We start from the raw sequence: 23180 nt of genomic DNA on the forward strand, positions 1-23180 counted from the left end.
CAGTGGTATAAACTTTGCCCACTCGTTGATTTGAATAAGCTTAGACGAACTCCATTATATTCACAATGTTAGCACCATTATCAAAACTTTGACCTCTGCAATTTTCAATATTTAACCCATCACTTTGAATTTATTCATTATTTCGGTCGCTAGTCCATGACCAGTTTTCCGGATACAATGAAATCAATAAACTTTTAATACAACATTGATTATCAATCACTTAAATATCTTATTATCTGACCCATTTGCCCTTATGGAAAGATCTTGAGCACAGTCAAATATAATGGAAAATATTTGCATCTTTATTTTGATATGATTATTCCAACTTTTTCACCCATAGATTTTATAACTGTTTGAATTTTTGGTGAAAAATAACTTATTGACTTTTAGATTTCATCATATGTTTGTTATGGTATAGAAGTTTACATGTTGTATATATTTATTTATATGTTGAAATATGTTCTGCTAAAAGGGATGATAATGATCATCGTCTTAGTATTCAAAAATGCCGCAGTTATTTTCTCCTATTATTCCTGATTTACCCTCGGAAAGCAAATTATTTCTTGCACAATATAATATGACATCAATTACTACTTTTAAAAGTCACGCCATTTTTGTTTTCAACTTTATCACTTTTGAAAATCGTCATCTATTGTTTTCCTTTTTAGTGATTTTCTAATTCTATCATTCTATATAACATTGTCGGTGAGCATTGTATTTCAGTGAACTGACATATTAGGTTTAGATGTTTCCAAATCGCCACAACTGTTTTAGTATCAGTAAATGCAGTGAACTCTGCATTTTGAAAATAAACACACGATAAATAAAATTTATCTGTTGAACAACTATAAACCAAATCCATTTTCGTCTTATTTTTCTCCGTTGGGAAGACTTTTTATACGTCCATTTTGAACTAAATGCCTACCATCATTGTTTCTAGGAAAATATAATTTGATAAATCATTATACAATTATGGTTGAAACCATTACTCGACGATTGCCACTGTGTTTTATCATCATTTACCAATGGCCATTATTGGGTCTGAAAAGTCTATGACTATTTGAAATTGGTCTATAATTCGGGTTCAGTCTCGAATTATCGGTTATGAAACTATAATATTTGATTAAGTTACAGTTGAAGAAGTGTTAGAACCGGTATATTTTCAAAGTTAATTTGATCAGATGAACGATGGTCAGATGAAGTTGAAGTAGATAACCAGTTTCTAAATCGATTCCTGCGGGCGCGTTCTTTTCCTCCTGTTCCTTTCTTAATTTTGAATTAAGCCCCAGAAGGCTTTTGGAGGCATTCTTGATAAAATAAAATATACTGATTATAAATGGCAATGAATATACCATCTGTTAATATGGAAAATCTAAATGATTGAAAATTACGATGTATTCAGAACATCAAAATATTGAAATTTTTAATTAAAGAAAATTAAACTTATAGGAAAAATAACAATTTACAAAATAATGCAAACGAAACTAACCGAATATTATTTGATTAAAATGAGATTTTAACTAAGATTAAAATAAATAAAATAATAATAACGTTTGCTAAAGTTAAGTCCTACTTAACACATGATGTATAATGCTACCTACCTAAATGTATTTGCAATTTTACAATTAAATTTAAAAACATAGCTTGATATGATACACCGTTGTTCGGCAGCTCTTGTATCGAAAACACTATTACTAAAGAATTATGATTACAGTATTACTCTACACTAATATAAAATGACGGAAACCGACTGCAAATGGCAAGATGACAATACGAGAAAACGTACCTACCTATAATGTAATGTGTGGCAATGTCAATGATAAACTTTAATCTCTATACTATAGAATATTATATTATAAAAGTATGAGTATATGCCGTATGCGTACAATATTAGTTAACGATAGAAAACTATTATTTGTGTTAATCATTACTATGGTCGTTTGTCGTTCAGCCATATATGCATATGCTTACACACGCAAAAATAAATAATTTATATCAGTATTCCTGTTTATAAATTTAATGGTAATAAACACGCTTAAGGGCATCAGTATGTAATGTTTGTGCATTATACATTTACGCTCAATTTAATAAATACATGAGAAACCAATTTTAATTTAACTCAAAGCGCGCCCCTTATTTTACTGCGCCCTTGGCAAGCGCCCATGTCGCCAACCTCTAGTTACGGCACTGTTATTCACTAAGTATCATCTACTGTGTCATTTGTTTTTTGTTTATTGTTATATATGTAGGCTAGTTAGTTGAACCTTAAACATATAACTATAAACATTTAAGTCAAACTCAACAAATAAAACAGGAAGTTGATAATAGAATTTTCAAATCAAAATAAAATATCACATAAAAAACTGTGCCATGCATTATAATTCTTTATGTTAATTATATTTATATAATGTACCACCCACATATAGTAGTTAGTAGATAATATATTAATATATAAATATATTTTAAAATCACAATAAAACATGGCCTAAAATAAAAATGCCTTCCAATATAATATTTTATGTTAACTATCTTAATATAAAGTACCACCTACATATATTTAATAGATAACATTTCATTCAACATCTATTTTATGATTATTTTGTTTTTATGCTATGAACATTTAATAAGTTATTTGTTTATAATTTCACAAACTTTTTATTACCTTACTTCAAATGAATTTTATGAAATTATGGAACAGATCTATAATAAATTTATTATTAATGTGTATCTATTTAAATGTTGATTTTTATATTTTAATTAAAGTTAATAACACAATATATTGTATTATTTTATTTTTTGATACTGTCCAACAATAAAAATATTTACATATATTTTTCTTAACACATCTACTGTGTTTGTATCAGGGCTATATTTAGAAATATGGAGACCTCCAATCATTTTTTAAATATGTTAAATATTTATTTTTTCTAAGAGTTTTATTAATTTATTATTAGAAAAAAAAAATTGAATTCAAGAAATAGATCAAATTAAGATATGACATTAACAAGTAGAATCTTGCGATTTTTTTTCACAAAATGACAGAATAAAACGATTAAACAGTTCTAAGAATTCTCTAGTTTGCTGTTAACTGGAAATTTAAATAATATTTTTTATATCGATCTGCTAATATATATTATTTGATATGAAATGAAAATATATATGGTATTCAATTTTTAAAGTAGTTAAAAAATATTTTATTATTTCACAAATATAATTTTATATACTATTTGGTATCTTTAAAAAATTTTTTTGTTGGTTTTGGTCTGTAAGGGCCTATTTATGTGTGCTTTCTCTTGTGGAAGCCTGAAGTTGAGGCTACGGTTGTCTTCTCTTAAATTTGACTCTGATTTATATTATTATTTTTATCATTGTTGTTATTATCATCTACCCATCCCTATCATAATTTTTTTTTTTTTCTATGAATTTGAATGTTTATATACTAAATATAATATAAAAATAATAAACAATAATAATAGTAATTATGTACCAAATTTTAACTTGATAAGTATTATATCTAATTTCGTAATTTATATTAGTACATTGTATATATGTGTTTTTATTTTTTTAACTTACAGTAAATGTAAGATTTTTTATCACTAATTTACGTATTTTATTATTAAAATTATAATTTTTTTTCATCTAATAAGTCCACTGTATAATAAATAAAGAATACTTTCAGGTTATTTTAACTACTGTCATTTTTAAATAAAATAGTGTATATTTGTATTACCTATATTTTTAACAATTAATAAACATTTAGTTTTTTTTTTTATTTATTGAGTATTTAACAAGAATATAAAAAGTAAAAAATATTTTAAAATTTAAGTAATTTAAAAAAAAAAAATAAAACAAAATACAAATAAATTATCAACTGATGTAATATTTTGTGTAATATTAAATACTCACTTATAGTCTGTCTTATGGTTAGATACATGAATAAGTAAATTTAACATTAAATATAAAGTTAAATTATATATTACAATGATAATAAGATTAAAACATGGAAATGGAAATTTAATAATAGATGACAATTTTTTTTAACCAACTATATACTAATACTATGTTATCAGGTTATAATAAGTAGTCTTGTAAATATTTATGTGGTTAAGATAATTCAAAAGTTCTAAATAAAGTAATCAAGATATTGCATGTATGTTATCTATATTAAAGATAAAAAGTAGAAAAAATAAAAATGAAAAAAATACATAACTCATAAATTATCTAGCTATAAAATTTGATGTTTGTTTTATTAAGTTATGCTTTTTAACAGTTGATATATCTTAAAATTTATATTATAAATTATTTCATTTATTTCAGTGAAACAAGTATTACATCAGCCAGAGCGTCTGTGATGATTTATGATGACAACAGCAAAAAATGGGTTCCAAGTGGAACATCGTCGGGTCTTAGTAAAGTACACATTTTTAAACATGTGATCAATAATACATTCCGTGTAGTTGGAAGAAAATTGCAAGACCATGAGGTATTTATTTAAATTAAAATTGTTATGTCTAATATTAAAAAAAAAAAGTTAATATTTTTACATTACAATTTCTTATTAAAATACTTGATAAAACTATCAAATATTAAATTTCTCTTTTATTCTTTATTTTTGCTTCAAATTAAATTAATATAAAGTAATTATATTTAAATGTAATGAGTATAAAAAGAATAACATTTTATAAACATGTTTGCTTCTCCATTAAAATTATTCTGTGTTTATACTTCAATTAAAACAATGTACACAATATTCTTTTTCTAACACTATAGTATTGTGTTTTAATGTTTTGTACAGGTTGTTATTAACTGTGTCATTTTAAAGACTCTAAAATATAACCAAGCAACAACAACATTCCACCAATGGAGGGATAATAAACATGTATATGGCTTGAACTTTAGTAGCAAAGAAGATGCTGATTCTTTTGCACGAGCTATGGTTTATGCTCTTGAGGTATTTTAAATTAAGTTATAATTTACCCATAATTTTGCTTATTTATTATACTTGGAAAAAGATTAAAGAAAGGTTTACTAAGCATTTTTTAAATTTAGGTTCTAGATTCTGTATCTAGGAATAATATTAATAATCCTCACAATCATATACTACCTCCAGCACCTCCTATATATCAACAAGCAAATGGACAATATGATGAAGATATGGGATACAGGTATTATATCATAAATACCTATATTTTATAAATCGAATAAATTGCTGTTATCTAATTGCTTATTTAACTCAGAGATTGGTGTACAAATAATGTACCTAATCATTTCAGAAGCTTGACGAAAGATGATGCTGCCATTATCCAAGAAAGAAGAATGTCTCAGCAAAATCAAAGTAAGCTATGATAATGAGTTTAATATTTTTCTTTAAACATTTCAATTAGTGATATTAATAATTAAAAACTTGTATGATATTTTTTGGAATAAAAATAATTTCATATTATTTTAGTCGTTAGCACAACAAACGGTTTACCAACAATTCCACCTGCACCTCCTCAGTTGCCTACTTCAGGTCACCACCGCACATCATCAGCTCCACCAGCACCAGTTCCTCCTCCTCCTCCACCAGGTATGTCTAGCCCTATGCCTCCTCAACCACCTCCAATGCCTGGCAGTATACCAAGACCTAGTAGTAATGGAGAACCTGATCACAGTGAATCTGTTGCTGACCAAACATCGTCTTTAGCTGTACAGTTACAGGCGGCTCGTTTAAAACGTACCAATAAGGTATGTTGCTATAATTATAAAACCCTAAGTCTGAAATTTAATTTTTATGTTTTCTTTTTTATTAACGCTAAAGCAGCATCCAGCTGAAAATAGCGGCTCATCTACGAGTAGTGCTAGCAGTGGCGGAAGTGGAAATTATGGAACCCTTGGTAGAAATGCAAATGGTGGCCAAACTGGTATGGCATCAATGATGGATGAAATGGCACGTACATTAGCAAGACGTCGAGCTGCTGTTGAAAAGAAAGAACCAGTTGATTGTCCTCAGGTTCGTATTTATTTTGTATTTTAATAACATTTTGGATATTATTTAATATAAGGCTATATATTTAAGATCATACGACTGATGTTCTTATCATCCAATTTAATATAGCATATAAAAATATAATTTTCTATTAAAAGACATTAATGTTTAACTAAATAGACAGTGTGTTTGGCAAACACTTAAAAACATTTTTCATAAAATAATTGCTTGAATTTTTCTTGTAGGATGAAAGTGTATCACCTGGCGACAAAAAAAATTGGAATCGTAATGATAGTCAAAAAAGCTCATTAAATGGTTGTGAAAGTCCTAAACTTGGCCGAAAACAATTGTCTGCTACTTCCACTGAAGACTTAATAGCATCTAAGACGTTTGGAGACAATTGTATATCAAATATATCATTAGAGTTACAGACATTAAAACAAGATATACTACGTGAAATACGCAAAGAATTAAACCGAATGAAATTGGACATCATTGAAAGTAAATAAATTTTTATTTATTTGTTTTATCTTTGCTCATTATAGTTCATGGTTTTAATTCAGTTTGTCTTAAGAATTCAAGCATATGACACTGTTTTTCATGAATTGTAATTTACACTCAAAACACTTGAAACAACTAAATAATTGTTTATAATTTTAATAATTTTCAGGCTTAAAAGTCGAGATAAGCAAAAGATAAATGAACAACAATCTATCAAACAAGTATCAAATTATTAATATTCATTTTCAATTTTATATTGATTCGATGCTTGTTCTTTTTCTATTAAGTGAACATTTTCGAACTGAATCTCATTTTATTACTGTTATATGATTTAGGTACACTCATAGATAATATTATTGTAAACCTATTTATGACTTAACTCATTTATAGCTACTTAATTTAAACTATTTCTTACATAATCAAGTTATTATGTAGCGCATATTTTTTATATCAAAATTGTTTTTTTTTTTTTTTATGTGAGTGTAATCACTTTATAATTTAAGTGTGAACAATTTGTATTATATTATTTATGAAAAAATAAAAAGCATGGTAAACGCTTCATTTTATGTATTTTAATACACATGTATTAACTTTTTCATGATAATTATTAATGATGGCATCATTATGTTATGCACACATGAATATGCTCAAGATAATGTATCTTAAATAAATAAACCATCAATAAATATCATAAATAAACTGTGTCATATCTGGAAGAATATTTGCAATAATAATATTTTAGCACTTTTCAGTTGTCCTTACTACACAGTATTATCGCATGTGAACACATTATAATACATATTTTATTATCAAGCAATGTGACAATTTATTTTTTATAACATATATAAAATTGACAAATTTGCCAAATATGGTTATAAAAACTTAATAATTGGCTCTGTGGAAAGTGCTTGATTAAATTTCAATGAATTGATCATTACGAGTTTAACAACACATACCTATTTATCCAAGATGTGACGTTATTTGTTTTTGTATTAATCTCCATAACCAGAAATTTCTATTTCTTATTATATGTCTATTTTAAAAATTATCAACAATTGTAATATTGCATTTTAAGTATACCTGTAGACAACAGTCTTATCTTCAACTTTAAATGAAAATTTTTTTATATTTTTTCAACAAATACCACCTGAAGTAAAAATATTATACAGATATAATTGGACAGTCAAGATAGTTGAAAAGTACTTTTAGTATTTGCATAATCCATTTTTCATATTGGTAATTAAAATAATATTTATCTGCTATTATTATCTTTGATTGGTTGGAAGTTGGTTTACATGGTTTTACAAAGAGGGATTGTAGCTTGTCTCAAAACTATATTTATTTTATCTTAATATTAAACTTGTCTAATGGCTGTTTATTTGATTGCTCATATTGTATTATAAAGACGTGTTTACTATGAAATATTAAAATGGAAAATCAACAATTAAATGATAATATTATTAATGATACAAAAACAGATTATCATAAAAATAAAAAAGTAGAGATATATTTTACATATTTTAAAATTGTATGCGATAGAAACATTTTTTTTTATTAAATTTTAATAGCTTTAAACACTGAAGATTTTTTAAAAATATATTAACATGATAGAAATAATTTTGTAATATTAATGTTATAACATAAGCACAAAAATAATTTTATATGATCAAGCATTAGACAAAGTATTTAGTATAAATGAGCAAAAACCAGTTTTTGGAAGATAGAAATGTTTTTAAAATGAATTAAATGATCAATAAAAAAAAAAAAAAAAACTATTCCTTCATAGATTCTTCAGTTGGTTGTGCAGTTGGTTTTGGCTGTCCATCATCTCCAATCTTCTTAGTTCCTGATACAATATCGTCAATTCGTACCAATAATATGGCAGTTTCAATTGCAGTTTTATATACTTGAGATTTAACAACAATTGGTTCCCATACCTTTAGATCCTTCATATTGGACATTTCTCCAGTTTCACCATTGATACCCCAATACTCATTGCCTTTAATTGCATGTTTGGCTCTTAATGACGTCATTGTTCTTATGGTGCTAACGCCACAATTTTGCAAAAGAGTACGTGGTATCACTTCTAATGCTTGTGCAACAGCTTTATAGGGCCACTGGACAACACCTGCTATATTTGAGCTCTTTTTCATCAATGCCTGCGATATAGCCATTTCAATGGAACCACCGCCTGTAACTAATCTTGGGTTCAACATAATGTTTTTAGCCACGTGTAAAGCATCTTGTAAATTCCTCTCGACCTCGTTCAGTATATCTTTGCTAGGTCCTCTAAGTAATATAGTACAGGCTTTTGGGTTGATGCATTCAGTAATAAATGTGAAATATTCGTCACCAATCTTTTTGATTTCAAAACGACCAGCTCCCGTTCCAACATGAATTTCACGAAGTTCACTGGTTCGTGTCACTATTGTAGCATTACAAGCTCTTGCAATACGATTGTTATCAGATTTTCTTAAACGTCTAATCACGGATATATTAGCTTTCAATAAGTAATGTTGGGCTAAATCAGAAACTCCCTTTTCAGTACATACCAAGTCTGGTTTCAACGCAATAATATCGTTGCAAATTTTTTCAACAAACTCTTCTTCAATCTGTAATAACCTGGTAAAATCGGTTTCTTTTACAATTTCCACATCTGTTTGACTTTCGCCTTTTTTAAATTCCAAGGAACAATCTAAAAGAATGATTCTAGGGTTTTTGATTAATCTTCTCATTTTAGGATGTGTGATATCTTTGTTCAACATAATGCCATTTAATAATTCAGAATCTTCAATTGCGCCACCGGGCACTTTCTCTACCTTGGCATACCTTTTTATATCAATTTCAGTACGGCCTTCTTCTTTAATTCTTACTGTTTTTACAGCATTTAGAGCAATGCCACATGCTAAATCTGACCAGGTACCTATGAATTTAGTACCTATACATGATTGAATTACTTCAATAAGTTTATTTTCATCATCCATAGGTAAAGGGATACTGAATTCTTTTTCTAAAATATTTAACACGTCTTCAAGGGCTTGGCGGTATGCCTTAATGATTATAGTTGGATGAATTTTTTGTTCCAAAAATTGTTCAGCAACACCTAAAATTTCTCCAGCAAGTACCACTACTGAAGTAGTACCATCACCAACTTCTTCATCTTGTGTACGAGCAATCTCAATAAATGACTTGGCTGCTGGATGCTGGACAGTGATTTCTCGTAATATTGCATTACCATCATTTGTCATTACAATTCCACCCATTGGATCCATTAACATTTTAAGCATAGCTCTGGGTCCAATACAGGTACGTACCACATCTGCAATTGCTTTACCTGAAATTATATTCAAATAAATACAAACCAAAAATATATTAAAAGGAATAAAACCAAAATTGAATTTAACTATTATTTTGAAAAAAACAAATAAATAAGAAAAATTATATTTAATACAAATTTATTCATTAAAAATGTATTAAGATACTTAATACATTTTTAACAACATAAAATCTAATACCATGCATTTAAATATGGTATACTTCATGCAAAACTTCTTGTGAAAAATAAAAATTGATTGCACATTAAAATTATTACCAATTTCATGTATTTATATGTGTAATCTAAATAATTTTAAATTTCAATATATTTAACTCTATTGCAATGTAACATAATATTGCCATTGATATTGAGTGAATATAACGCACACTTTATTAATGTTTCATTGTTATTAAGATAGAACTTTAAAATTAACACCAAAATATTATATTTTTAAATGTCTTACAATAAACATCATTTTATTAAATTTATTTAATAATGAAATCAATAGTTTTCAAAATATTAACAATTAATCACCATAATACCAATAATGGTTGTACTATAATCTGGCCAACGCACCCGTTTCGGGTATGTAGACTGACAGCAACGACTGATTTGAACTAATACTAACATTAAAAATGGTAAGGGATACGCGAATTTAGACGCATTTTGGGCATATTCTCTCAAAGGCCGGAGTATAAAATTGTTTAAAAAAAAATTAAAATAAAATAACTAATGTCATTGATAGTTAATAAGTTATAATAAACACAAGAAAACATACAACGTGTACATATGTAATTTTATGTATATTACATAATTAGATACCTGTACTCGTTTTTAAACGTGACAGAAGTTAAAAACGGTTGATAAAATAATGTAAAAAACTAGACATAAAACATATTCTTACCTGCGGCTATATTTTCTTTTTGAACTTTATTTCCAAATTTTCTTTTAGTGTTAGAGTTCAACACCAAAACTGGAGCACGGTTCTGTGACATCATTTTGGTAAAAACGTACAACGATCAAACAACAATAACTACAAAAAGTTTTAGTGAAACCGTATAATATGATCTTGTACACGAGGATAAATGTGTGAGCCGGTAGCCGCAATACTACCCACAACGCATGGAGATGGAATTCATAAATCACGATGATAAACGATGGCTTTTATCAAATAAATATGATAACCCGATTGGTTGCGAGAATACAATCGAATTATTCGATAGTCGTGTAAAGTGTAAGTCGTCTTGTGGTTACTCGTTTGACGTTTGTCGTCTGTCGATTGTTGAACACCTTTACACAAGTCACAAACCACATTAATATTACAATAATTGAATAATCGAGTTTTAGGATATTTAAATGATCCAATCGTTAACAACAAATTAATTTTTACGGAGGTCCGACGTTTGGTATCAACGTAGAAAAAAAAAATCAATCTGTTAGTGGTGTTACAATATGTATATAGGTATTTCTATGACAAAATCGTCATGCGAAAAAATTACTCATTTAAAAATGCATATGCAATGGCAATACGTGCTACTCGTTGTGTCATGGTAGACGGTAGTCAGTATTCAGTAATAGTCACTTGTCAGTGCCCAAGTATCGTCATCTGTTTAGTGTTTACTCAGTTTACTGGTTATGTAGCAGTGGTGGGCGATTGCAACTTACAATCGGAAATTTCGTAACCCGATGGCTAGGTCGGATAATAATTTATATATATTACTTGTTGTCGTTCAACCGGTGTTAGACTATTATTTTGAGAGTAAGTAAGTAATAAGAGGACATAAATAACGAAAATAGCGATTTCTTTTTGATTTTATTGGCCTATCATGCTACATAGTGGAATTAAGTGGAAAACAGTTTTAGATGGCTACTAAAAATCAGCAGCTATTTCTAAACTTTTTTTTTTTTATTAATAATACATTTTTACTTAATACTAAATTTTCAAAGTTTTCGACAACGAAATTTTTTTTTATCGATATTTTTAGAAAAAATACCAAATGTCAATAAATTAAACATCCAATATAAACGTCTGATAAAAATTTCAACATTACGTTTATTCGTATTTAAAATTATGACCAAATAATAAAACCATAGATAAGATTTTATTAAAAACTGGTTTTGCAAAAAAATTCTTAGTTTTCCTATATGTTTTATTATTTTTTCCAATTAGGTAGATGTTAAAAAAGTACCTACCTTCTGTGAATTTTTATCTTCAATTATTCTTTAAAGTACCAACTAGATTAATTTCGTAACAGATAATTTATGTAATAAAGTTGAACATTTGTATTATTATATTCTGTCAAAATCAATACGTTCAGAATTTAATAATTGGTCTAGTAAGTTACCACTTTTATGTACCTACTTTGTAGTTGTTGAGTGTACCCTCGTTATTAAGTAGGTCACTATAGTGATAAATGTGTCAAATTTGAATTCAATGATTTATTTATACAATTATACATATCATTTTAAACTATTACTATACTAATGATTCTGAATGGAAGTATAGTCTGTTAACCTATATTAATAATTTGTTTATTTAAGGTAATATTGTTGGAAGATTTTATCGAAAATGACTAAGTTTATATCAAGTATGCCAGTATGCGAGTACGTTCCTATAACTTCACTACAGGCTAGATTACAGTCATAGTAAAGAGGGGCTATTACTTTTGGTGAGGACCTTTTACTGAAAATAATTTGAGTAAATGGGACATATGGTGGGCCTTTTTAATTTTCCCCTTTGATTCAGCCTTGATTCCACTAGATACGAGATGTTGAAAAAAGTTTTTCCAGTTTTAAAGATTTTCTTTCTTAATAGGTAGATAATTAATAAAGATTCAAGATGAAGAAATTATTAAAAAAAACCTTGGTTATAATAATAAAATTTTACTTAATTGATGTTATACATTTACATTTTGGTAATAACAAAAAATCATTATCATGTTTATTGTTATACTAAATGTTATGTTTTTCATGACTACTAGCTAGTTTATAATTTGTAAGTCTAAATACATTTTATTTTTCCAAAAAAAAGTATTGAAATATGAAAATAAAAAAAACGTAGGTAAAATACATGAAAGAATAATATTCAAATACACAATATATATTATCACTTAAGAATACTTTTCAAGAGAGTATGACAGTATTGTTTCAATATTGTCCTAACGATAGATAAGTTTATTTTTTTAGTACATACAATTAACACAGTTTTTTATTCTCTCAATTTTTTTTATTTATTTTCTCATAATACAAACACACACTTTAAATGTATTATATAATTTAAAGTAAACATTTAGCAACAAAATTATGCTGTTTCATTGGTCCCCAGGGTAAGTTATAGTTTATTACTCTGACTTAAAAATAAGTCAACAATTTAACTAAACTTAAATACATAATAAAAATTAAAATCTCAAAGATTCATTCATGATATTAGTATTAGAATGATTCATTAAAGATCTTTTATAATATACATCATATAATAATTTAGACTATTAGATACAATTTCCAGCTGAGACACTTATATTTAAAACAAACTTAATAGAATGTAATTCCTTCAATCAAATTCTTCTTTTACCAGTGTTTAAATTTTTTAAATACACTAATCAGTCGCTAACTATATTAATACCTATTATGTTTAACTTTAAAATATTTTTCTAATAAATTATTCATAGTTAACTTTGGTTTTAATAAATTTAAAAAACCACGTATACATATATTTATTATTTGTAAAAAATTACATTCTATGAAGGCATGATTGACAGTAAAAATTATAGTAATAATAAAAAGAAAAAATTTAATATAATAGTATTCAATATTAAATTGATAAACAAATACTTGAGATTAAAATGATAAATTAAAAAAATATGTATTGATTTACATACATTAAAAAAAAAAAAAAATACATAATTATTGTTCATAACATGTCATGAGTTTTATTACTATGATAAAATATTTGGTGTAGTATTCTTAATCAACTATATATAACACGAAACAAGTATTATATGGGCATAAATCTCAATAATATAACATAATTATATATCTAATTGTTTTAGTGTTTTTAAAAAATAAAACAAATTATTGACAGATCTTATAGATGTTATGTACAAGTTACTCAGTTCTGTTTTAAAAATTAAACATTGAAAAAAATTATGGCATTTGATTTAGGCACGTGAAAACTGATATTTAAATTTAGCACCAAATATAATGTTTAAAAATGTTTAATTTTGAATTCATCTCTATGGCATTTTACATCACTACTTAAAAAAAGAAAAAATACTGGTTGAAAAATGAGATTCAAAAATTTAGTTAAGTAGTGATGTTAGGTGTAATAAGTGAAACTTTAACAAATGGGTGCTAAATAACATAAATATTATGAAATGTATATAATAAAGGTTATCATGTTTAAAAAAATTGATAACATCAAAGACGTGTGTTATTTTTCTTAGTTTTTGTCTTAAAATAAGAAGTAATATCTAAAACATATGGAATGAAATTTAATAATAATATAGTATTAATCTTATTTTCCAAAAGTATAAAAATAAATAAATAATAAAAATAGTTGTTATTTATAATAACTATACAATTAAAAATATAATTATCAATTTGAACAGTTCCTGATAATCAATTTGAGCACATATACTTTGTATCCCAGTAGGCTCTCGAATTGGACTGAAGCGAGGATATAGAATGAGACATATTCATTTTATTATCTAAATTAATCATAGATTGATTCATATTAACAGATGTAAACATTTCTTCTATAAAATTTAAATACATTAAAGTTGAATTTTATTACGTCTCAGCATTGAATGCGCCATAAAAATTACCTTCAGAAGGTAGTTGTGGCACTCTAGTGCCTCGACGAATAAGAAGCCGTACACATGACCCTCCACTGTGAATAATTTCTATGGCTTCTGCATGTGTCATATTTTTAGTATTGACTCCATTGATTTCTATAATATGATCTCCTACCTAAATTAATTAAAACAAATAAATTGAGTTATTATATTTTTTTTAAATAAATTAATTGTATAAAAACTAGGTTAAACTAATAAAAATATTTTCTATATACCCTTAAACGTCCATCGATAGCTGCAGGTCCATTTTCTGCAATTTGTAACACAAATAAAGACATATTTTGAAATTCACGACCACCTCTTATACTGAAACCAAAACCTTGAGGCCCTCTCGTTAGTTCAACAGCATGATATTGCTCTTCTTCTAAATCTTGATCCTAAATATTAATTAAATACATTAATATACCTATATTCAAATTTGGATAAATATTTATACTTTGTTTGACATTGGAAGAGAAATTGTACTGGCAGTATCATCTGAAAATAAAATGAATACAAAAGAATTAATTAATTCAATAATATAAGTGGATTAAATAGGTTACCATTAGGCGTTCCAATGGTTAATGTAACTGTTGAACCAGAATCTTTGATCATGTTTACTATGTCTCCATGAGACAAGTTTGTAATATTTGTGTTATTAACAGCAAGGACATGATCTCCCAAATGAATTTGACCATCTCTATAGGCAGGACTGCCTTCAATGATTCTACCTATAAGGATTATATAAATATAAAAATGTATTATAATTGTAATTTATTATTGACATGATAAGAACTAAAAATGATCATTTACCTATAGTAGGTCCTTTGTTTAATGATGAAATTACTACAAATCCAAATCCTTCTTTATCTTTTTTAGTTAATGTTACATCATAAGGATATTCAATATCAAGATGTTGTTTTGTAGAATTTGATATATCTAAAATGTATAACATGTATCATGTAAGATATCATTTAGTTTTTATGGAATTGTAACTTAGGTATAACTAGGGCTTGGAATTTGATGCATTTTGCATTGTTTTTTGGAACTTATTAGGCGGTGCTCTCCAGGCCACAAATGTATTTCATAAATATTTTTCGGCTTTTAAGTAATTTTAGGTCGTATTCCTTTTTAGTTCAATTTCTTGTATTTATAATTAAATTTTGTCAATTCACATCTTTACACGTATAGTTTTTGTTTTACATAGATTGTTTATAAGTACCTACATCAAATTTATATTTTATAAAATATTTTACACAAGTAGTATATAGGTTAGATAAAGATAAAGATCTGATAGAATAAGGCAATAATTGCTAGCTATCATTTTTTCTTTTGACAATATAAAATATGCTTTAATAGTACAATGTAATAATTTTGAGTAATTTTTATAATTAAAAAAAAAAAAAATGTATTCTTACTAATTTTAAACAAATATTTATAATTTTTTTAGATCATCATTTGTGATTTTTCACTATTTTTAAGTCATATTTGCATTTTTTTAAGGTCATTTTTTAATGTTTTTAAGGTCATCAACTTCCAAGCCCTAGTTAACTAAACTATTAAATAACTATACAGTGTTTCAGAGTTGGGCATTATTCAAATGAAATTTTATCTAGATGATTATTTAAATAACATTTTATTCGAATGATTTTTTTACAATTATTCGAATAATTTTCAATTATGATTATTCGACTAAATTTCAAACATAGAGTTGGTGATTAAAAACAGGCTCATATTATTATATCATAATATATTGTATTTTATGTTACATGATTGTGAATTATTTTATTATAAAAAAAATGTAAAAATATTTTAAATAAACAAATATCTATCAATAGAAGAAAGTTACTTCCAATTATGTGCGAGTGTTAATATTATTGTATTGGTCAGAAGTTGACCATAATGTAGATTTTATATTTAATATATAGGTGTCATGTAACATACTTATAGTATTGTTACAGTATGATATATTATATATGACAATAGCTACATCTAAAAAAATTATTTGATTATAAAAATTGTTAAATCAAATAAAATAACCAAAAATTATTCAAATACCATAGATGAAAATTATTCGAATAATTATCTAGATAAAATTTTGCCCAACACTTGTGTTTAACCAAAATCTAATGTATTTATGTATAATTTCAAAGTAAAACCGTCATATTTACTTAATATAGTTTGTATACATAATAAATACAAAATGTTCTAGAAAATAAATACTTTTAATTAGAGGGAGAGGTGGTCAAATTAAATTGTAACCACAATTGTTTTTTTAAAGTTATTAAATTATTTCATGAAAAAAATTTGAGTTCTTCTTTTCTTCTTCAGTTTTTACTTACAAATTTTAATTTATTTTTGAAATTATTTAAACAATTTATAAAACTGCTATGTATAAAATGTTTTCTAACGACTTATGAGTTAAATTGAATATGTTTATTTTCTACGTAACTAGCTCATAGAGAAGTTAGTTAAGTAAAATTTACTTACAATTAGGCTTTAAATTAGATTTATGCCGAATACCCAATGTTACTCGGCCATTACGAGCTGCTTGACCCATCAAATTGATAACATAATCATGAGATGTATTTATAGTAGATTGACCATCAATACTTATTATTTCATCTCCAGTCATAATTCTTCTATCTAAGTCTGCAGATCCTTCAGGAACAATATGACCAACTGATACCTTTAATATTTAAATACAAGTGTTAATAGACACAAATATAATTTTAATTTGAACAAATTGAAATTTTTTATATGATAGTTTAAATTAATTTATATTTTACTGAAATTGTACTAATTTCAATATTGATATTATACAAATTAAACTTTAATTTTTAATTAAAATAAAGAATTATTGAACTTATATTTTAAGTTCAAAGGTGATTAATTTAATTTTATATAGTATATATAAATTATTTATCACTTCTAACTTCAATTTTTGAATAATTACTTGTGAGCCTTCTTCTTTTCCACCGACAATTCGGAATCCAAAACCACACTCTTGTCTTTGAAGTGTAACATAACTGATATTTTGTTTCATGTTTTCATTATTAAGTTGGTCAATATCATTAATTTCATTATTGTTATGTAGATATCTAAGGAGTAAAATAATTAATAATCAATATTTTTCAAAAATCATAATTTGATCAAATAATATTTACCTCACTTCGTTTTTGGATGCATTCATTTCATAATGTTCAAAACTCATACTTTGAATTGATTTGGATAAATGATTAGAATAATGATCAGATTGTGAATTAATATAAAGTCCAGTAGAATGATCAGGCTGTAAGTTCATATAATGCCCAGTAGATGGATCAATCACTCCATTATACATTGATGGAGGAAGGAACATTTGGGTTGATGGTGAACTTACATGCATCCATGAATCACCTCTATGACAATACTCATCGAGTGGCATATTATTCATCACATAACTATCAGATGATCCATTTTCATGTAAATTATTTTGAATATTAGAAACTTGTGTTCTGTTATCAATAATTGGTGTTTTAGATCTGTTGACTTCATGTGTTCGATCACCATATGCATCAATTGTTGGAGTTTTACTTCTATATATGTTTTTTACATCTCCTTTTTTGTTTTTTACGCGGAATTTATCTGGTGAATTTAGAATACACCGTTGTATAGTAATAGCAGCAGATTCATTGGTTTGACAGTCTTTTAATACTTGAACTACTTTATTATGAGACATATTACGCACAATTATATTGTTTATATCAATAAGAATATCACCTTCCATTAATTCTTGACATCTTTGTTTATCCAGTATTTTTTTAACCTATAAAATAATAAATATTCAAATATATAAGATGTATTGATAATGTTTATTAAGATTACTAACCTTTTGCCCATGAGCACTGTCTGCTATAGTAAATCCAAAACCCATTGCACCTTTTACTATTGACATTGTTAGATATAACGGGGAAGGCATATGTTCTTCTAAAATAAGATCTGTACTATTTGGTCTCGCAATACTCATAATTTCTTCAGAAGCATACAGATCAGGCATAGACTTAACAGACTGATTACATAATTCATTAGATGTAGATCTATTATCAACTTTCATCATGTATAATTCTCTATCAACATAAGATAAATCATCTAATTGCCGATCTATCAATTAAAAAAAATAATTAATATTAATAACATTCATTTTTAAGGACCCTATTAAAGTGTATTAATTTTTTTAACTATTTTATACATAAAAGCCAAAATATAACAAATACATTTATGTGTGTATTTTGATAGTTATATCAGTTAATCTATGTTTAATATATTTGGAATAAAACTTTTTTTTAATTTTTTTACCAGAATTTCCAACTGCAACAGTTGTAACAACTTCTGTATTTGGATCATTTGGATCAAATGGTAAAGGATAACCTCTACATACATCTAAACATACAGTTTCACCTGGAACTATTCCTTGAAATACGCTAACCATATCATGATGTGTATATCCAAGTACACATTTATCATTGACATATACTAAAACATCTCCTAAATAATAAATAAGAACAATTTTAATATTTTTAAAATAATATAATATAAAATATGTGATAATACATCAGAAAAATATGTTACTTTAATAAGGCAATATAGTTAAAATACTATGGATAAATACTATAAATAAAAATATTAATTTTATGTTAAATAATAGTTTATTTATTATTATTATTATTATTATTATTATTTTTAATAGGTTATGAATTTTATTAGTTTAGTTTTAATGAGTAATATTATAATAAATTAAAAAAGATTTAAGTTAAACTTTAATTTATTGTTGATTAAAATGATAAAAAATAAACTTCCTAGTTTCTATTTTTTTTTAAATGATATGTTTTGATGAAATAATACTTGAAAATATAAATTAAATAAAACAGTAATACAATACTTTTTAGTTTTTTACTCTACCTGTTTGTAATTTCCCTTCTAACCATGCCGGTCCATTTGGCACAACAGATTTTATTTGAAGAAATTCTTCTTTAGAATCATCTCCACCAACAATAGTGAATCCCAATCCTCGAATTGATTTAACAAGAGTTGATCGAATCCGTTCTCCTACTAGTTTGTGTGGATTAGTAGTAAATAGATTGCTACTGATACCAGGATCTAATATAAAAAAATAAAATTATAATTTACTTTTAAAACTTCAGATATTTAAATTATATTAAAAAAAACAAACCTTGTTTTATTGAGTTAATATTTTCAAAACTATTTGAGGTATAATTTGGAATATTATCTTGTTCATCGTTAATTTGATCTCCTTAAATAAAAATGGAATACTTATTGATTGTTAATAAAATTAATACGCTAGATATATTTTACCATGTATAGCATTTTTAGCTTGTAGCACTGGATTTTCATATTGTGTTTGTCTATTCACATGATCAATGTAGTATGTTCCATAAAGCGGATCATCAATTCTTTCCCAGCCATATGGTAGTTCATCATCAGAACAGTCTTCTAATTGTTTCTTTTGAAACTTTGATAACCTTGGATCTAACCAGTGTGATGTACTAGAATTATGACTATAATAAATTTTAAAACCCACTATTAATACAACAAAAACAACATACTCCATATATCAAAGAAATATACATTTTTTAATTTATAAAAGTCTAAAATCTTATCTTTACTGATAATTGGTCATTTACACATAGGTATATCATCATACTTCTAGAAAAGTTAGTATATGATTTAACTGAATAGTTATATTTAACAGGTAAACATCAACAATTTTAACTAAAAGTTCACATTACTGTACTAATAATTTAATTTAAAAAAAACAAAATTTTAATACAAAATTTATGTTTTAATTTTTACTAGCAAAAATATACTTATTAAAAGAACTTACTTTATACATTTTTTGATAAATGTATAAAAATTAAATTATTTCCAGGTTGAAAATTATTTCAAAAAATGTACATAATATCCTATCTTTGTTGTACATTTAACCACAATAATAATGAAAAATAAATACTTACTCAATAAAATAAACTTCACCATTTTTTGTATAGGCTTTTTCCCATTTTGGTGGGAGTGGTCCTAAATCCAAAGTATCCGATAACGTCGAGTCTCTTGAATGATTATATCCAATATTTTTAGTGCTAGGTCCGTTTAAGTATTCTTCTGAAACCAACATAAATTTAAATAAATTATAAAAAATAGGTATAGACATATTCAGTATACTTAATTATAATAATTATAAATGATTATTGAGTACAATTCAGTTAATACATTAAAACAATAAAATAATTGGTTTAATGATTATAGCTGAATTCAAGTCAAATAAATTAAAATCATAATATTTATTAGATACCACATTAAACTTATTTTTAAAATAAAAAAATAAATATTAAAAGTAAAAAAAAAATATTATGTAATAATAATAAAAATGTATTATTTGTATTTGAAAACTATATAAGAATATTTAATTAAATAAAATTAAGTTTATTAACATAATCCATACACCTATCAAACAGCTTGAATACCTATATGAATAATTTTTATTAAAAAAATGTTTGTCGCCATTTTTTTATAATATAAAATAGTATCATGCAAAAATATTACTTAAATTATGATGATACATTTTTAAATCTAGTCTTTGTTTTTATTTTTTTACTGATAATTTAAATACAAGTGTTAAAGGATCCAAAACTGTTTTTATATCACCATATAAACATGATAAATTACCCTTAAAAAGAATTTTTATATTTATTTATTTACAAAACAAACAAATTAATTGATAACAAAACTTTTATCTGAGACTTTATAACAATAATTTGTACCAAACAGATAATTTTTTTTTTTTAATTCTAGTTTCCTAAATATATTTTTATATTTATAGAAATAAATAATTATTTTCATAAAGTTATGAAAGTATACACTACTTATCTATGAGAAAAAAAAATTGAGTACTTACCGTTATTCATTGGATGTTGAAGCTTATCTTGCATGTTTTCCATATTCATGGTATTTAATTATATATTGTTTCATTTGATCATTAAAACATTCTATTTTTTAAGTTAATAATAATTTATAATCATAGGACTTATAGAACAATTCTTCAAGAAATGTATAGTTGTATTCTGGATTTCAATAATACATAATTATCTAAATAACAAAAAAAACATAGTATAAAAAAATATAAATGATAGTTACAGGTATAGAGAATAACTATACAATAAAACTTTCATTAAATGCAATTTTCTGTTTAATAAAATATTTTTGAAAATCAAACCAAATTGAAATTAAATTTATATAATTCTATTTAAAAATTTTATCTGTAATATGTCATTACGAGACTTTGTAATACCTATGGACGTTACACTGAATAATTTATATTTAACAATCATTTCAAACTTTTATTATAAGTTATAGTTATAATATAATGTTGTCCTATCTGAAAACATTTACCTAATTTTAATGACAGTATTTTTACATCAATCTACATGAAATGGTACATATAATGTCCTTAATTAAATATTTTTACAGTTAGCGCATTTAGTATTTAAAAAAAAAAACATTTAATTTAGCAGCATATTTATTTTTTCTAATGAATTGAATACTTCATTATTAGTTGAAAATTTTCTATTATTCATACACACGCAATCTAAAGAATATCTACAAATTCATATTTACATGTATATCAAGTATACGATTTCTACACGACATTAAATAGATTATCATGTTTGAAATTAAATGTTATCATAAGACATAAGAGCAGTAAGAATTAAATAAATAACTAAAACACTATAACTCTCAGCCGTATTTAAACTTCGTCTCAAGGCAGTAGATATGTTTCGGCGACGTACCAAAGAACACGAGTGTTGTTAAGCCGTCATAATTTTATCGCTGTATTTCCAGTAAGGAAATAATGATACGTACGGTGTATAATACACCGTGCACTACTTGACACGAGTACGAAGTGATGTGCATTAATTGAGAGACGATCGCGATAATTCTACAACAGTTAGTGCGGTATCTACTTACTCATTTTCTAGCGACTCCAGTGTGTGTCTAAACTCGTCGACGTAAAGCCACCGAAATGAAACGATGACGGATTTGCGTCGACCGAGTGACGAACATATTAAGGTCGCGTCTAACGGGTCGGATAAACGAAAAACTGGCGGTTTGTGCGAGGGCAGAAATGCTGAGTATGTGTGCGTGTGTATGCGCGTATGTGTATGTTTGTGTTCGCGTGTTTGTGTGTGTGTGTGTGTGCGTGCGCGGGCGCGCGAGTACGGAGAATAGAAAAATTTAATAAAAAAAATTTGAAATCATATATTCTAACGAGCGAAATAAAAAATTTACAAAACGAAATGAACGTAACAACTCGAACCAAATATTATGATTCACCGTGAACGGTTCGAAAATATTTAGGTTTCGATAACACGAGGGGAGTGCCTCCGTCGGGCAACACGGACTACATTAACACTATTAAGCATTAACAGTGGTCACCATGGTGAACGTGCCAGCAGGTGTCAGCAACCGCACAGCGCCAGCAGCTACGTCATGTCGTCATGGCATCCCC

The 23180-nt window shown here is 26.0% G+C and overlaps 3 protein-coding genes across 9 annotated transcripts; 1 reads left to right on the forward strand and 2 right to left on the reverse strand.

Annotated features, from left to right (window-relative positions):
* Window positions 1-4317: 4317 nt before the first annotated feature.
* On the forward strand, window positions 4318-6852 carry LOC112598331 (protein enabled-like; the record flags this gene model as incomplete). 3 transcript variants are annotated; one of them, XM_025344744.1, is given in 8 exon segments in its annotated part: window positions 4318-4483; window positions 4796-4951; window positions 5050-5165; window positions 5238-5335; window positions 5450-5727; window positions 5801-5992; window positions 6214-6469; window positions 6639-6852. In XM_025344744.1, coding segments are annotated over 8 exon segments (1291 nt in total), but the record flags the coding sequence as incomplete, so codon positions are not given.
* A 1237-nt stretch (window positions 6853-8089) lies between these two features.
* On the reverse strand, window positions 8090-10917 carry LOC112598308 (T-complex protein 1 subunit gamma-like). Its single transcript, XM_025344716.1, has 2 exons — window positions 10690-10917; window positions 8090-9803 (listed from the first exon to the last, which is right to left on the reverse strand). Exons 1-2 carry the CDS (start codon window positions 10781-10783, stop codon window positions 8242-8244), a joined length of 1656 nt encoding a protein of 551 aa, XP_025200501.1. The 5' UTR covers window positions 10784-10917; the 3' UTR covers window positions 8090-8241.
* A 3395-nt stretch (window positions 10918-14312) lies between these two features.
* Window positions 14313-23088, reverse strand: LOC112598303 (membrane-associated guanylate kinase, WW and PDZ domain-containing protein 1). 5 transcript variants are annotated; one of them, XM_025344705.1, is made up of 17 exons: window positions 22640-23088; window positions 21570-21760; window positions 20632-20773; window positions 19973-20175; window positions 19830-19910; window positions 19559-19756; window positions 18956-19144; window positions 18489-18760; window positions 17785-18425; window positions 17574-17718; window positions 17108-17306; window positions 15431-15556; window positions 15181-15348; window positions 15075-15115; window positions 14854-15015; window positions 14609-14753; window positions 14313-14539 (listed from the first exon to the last, which is right to left on the reverse strand). In XM_025344705.1, the coding sequence occupies exons 2-17, from the start codon at window positions 21616-21618 to the stop codon at window positions 14403-14405; spliced, it is 2898 nt and encodes a 965-aa protein (XP_025200490.1). In that variant the 5' UTR covers window positions 21619-21760; window positions 22640-23088; the 3' UTR covers window positions 14313-14402. The 5 variants fall into 5 exon arrangements, with proteins under 5 accessions (XP_025200490.1, XP_025200491.1, XP_025200489.1 ...); XM_025344706.1 differs by having other exon boundaries at window positions 19973-20163; window positions 20632-20776; XM_025344704.1 differs by having other exon boundaries at window positions 20632-20776.
* Between the last annotated feature and the right edge of the window lie 92 nt (window positions 23089-23180).

This window comes from Melanaphis sacchari, unplaced genomic scaffold (assembly GCF_002803265.2).
Source record: "Melanaphis sacchari strain LSU unplaced genomic scaffold, SCAv2.0 Contig47_pilon_pilon, whole genome shotgun sequence".
In the NCBI taxonomy this organism is placed as follows: domain Eukaryota; kingdom Metazoa; phylum Arthropoda; class Insecta; order Hemiptera; family Aphididae; genus Melanaphis; species Melanaphis sacchari.

Excerpts from the sequence above, each read along its gene's own strand:
- LOC112598308 (XM_025344716.1), bottom strand. The coding sequence starts at position 10,783 with ATGATGTCACAGAACCGTGCTCCAGTTTTGGTGTTGAACTCTAACACT. Across the intron at positions 9,804-10,689 it reads AAAAGAAAATATAGCCGCAG|GTAAAGCAATTGCAGATGTG; the intron begins GTAAGAATATGT and ends ATATAATTTCAG.
- LOC112598303 (XM_025344704.1), bottom strand. The coding sequence starts at position 21,618 with ATGAATATGGAAAACATGCAAGATAAGCTTCAACATCCAATGAATAAC. Across the intron at positions 20,176-20,631 it reads GGTGAAGTTTATTTTATTGA|TCATAATTCTAGTACATCAC; the intron begins GTAAGTATTTAT and ends AATTTATTATAG. Across the intron at positions 14,754-14,853 it reads CTATCGATGGACGTTTAAGG|GTAGGAGATCATATTATAGA; the intron begins GTATATAGAAAA and ends TAATTAATTTAG.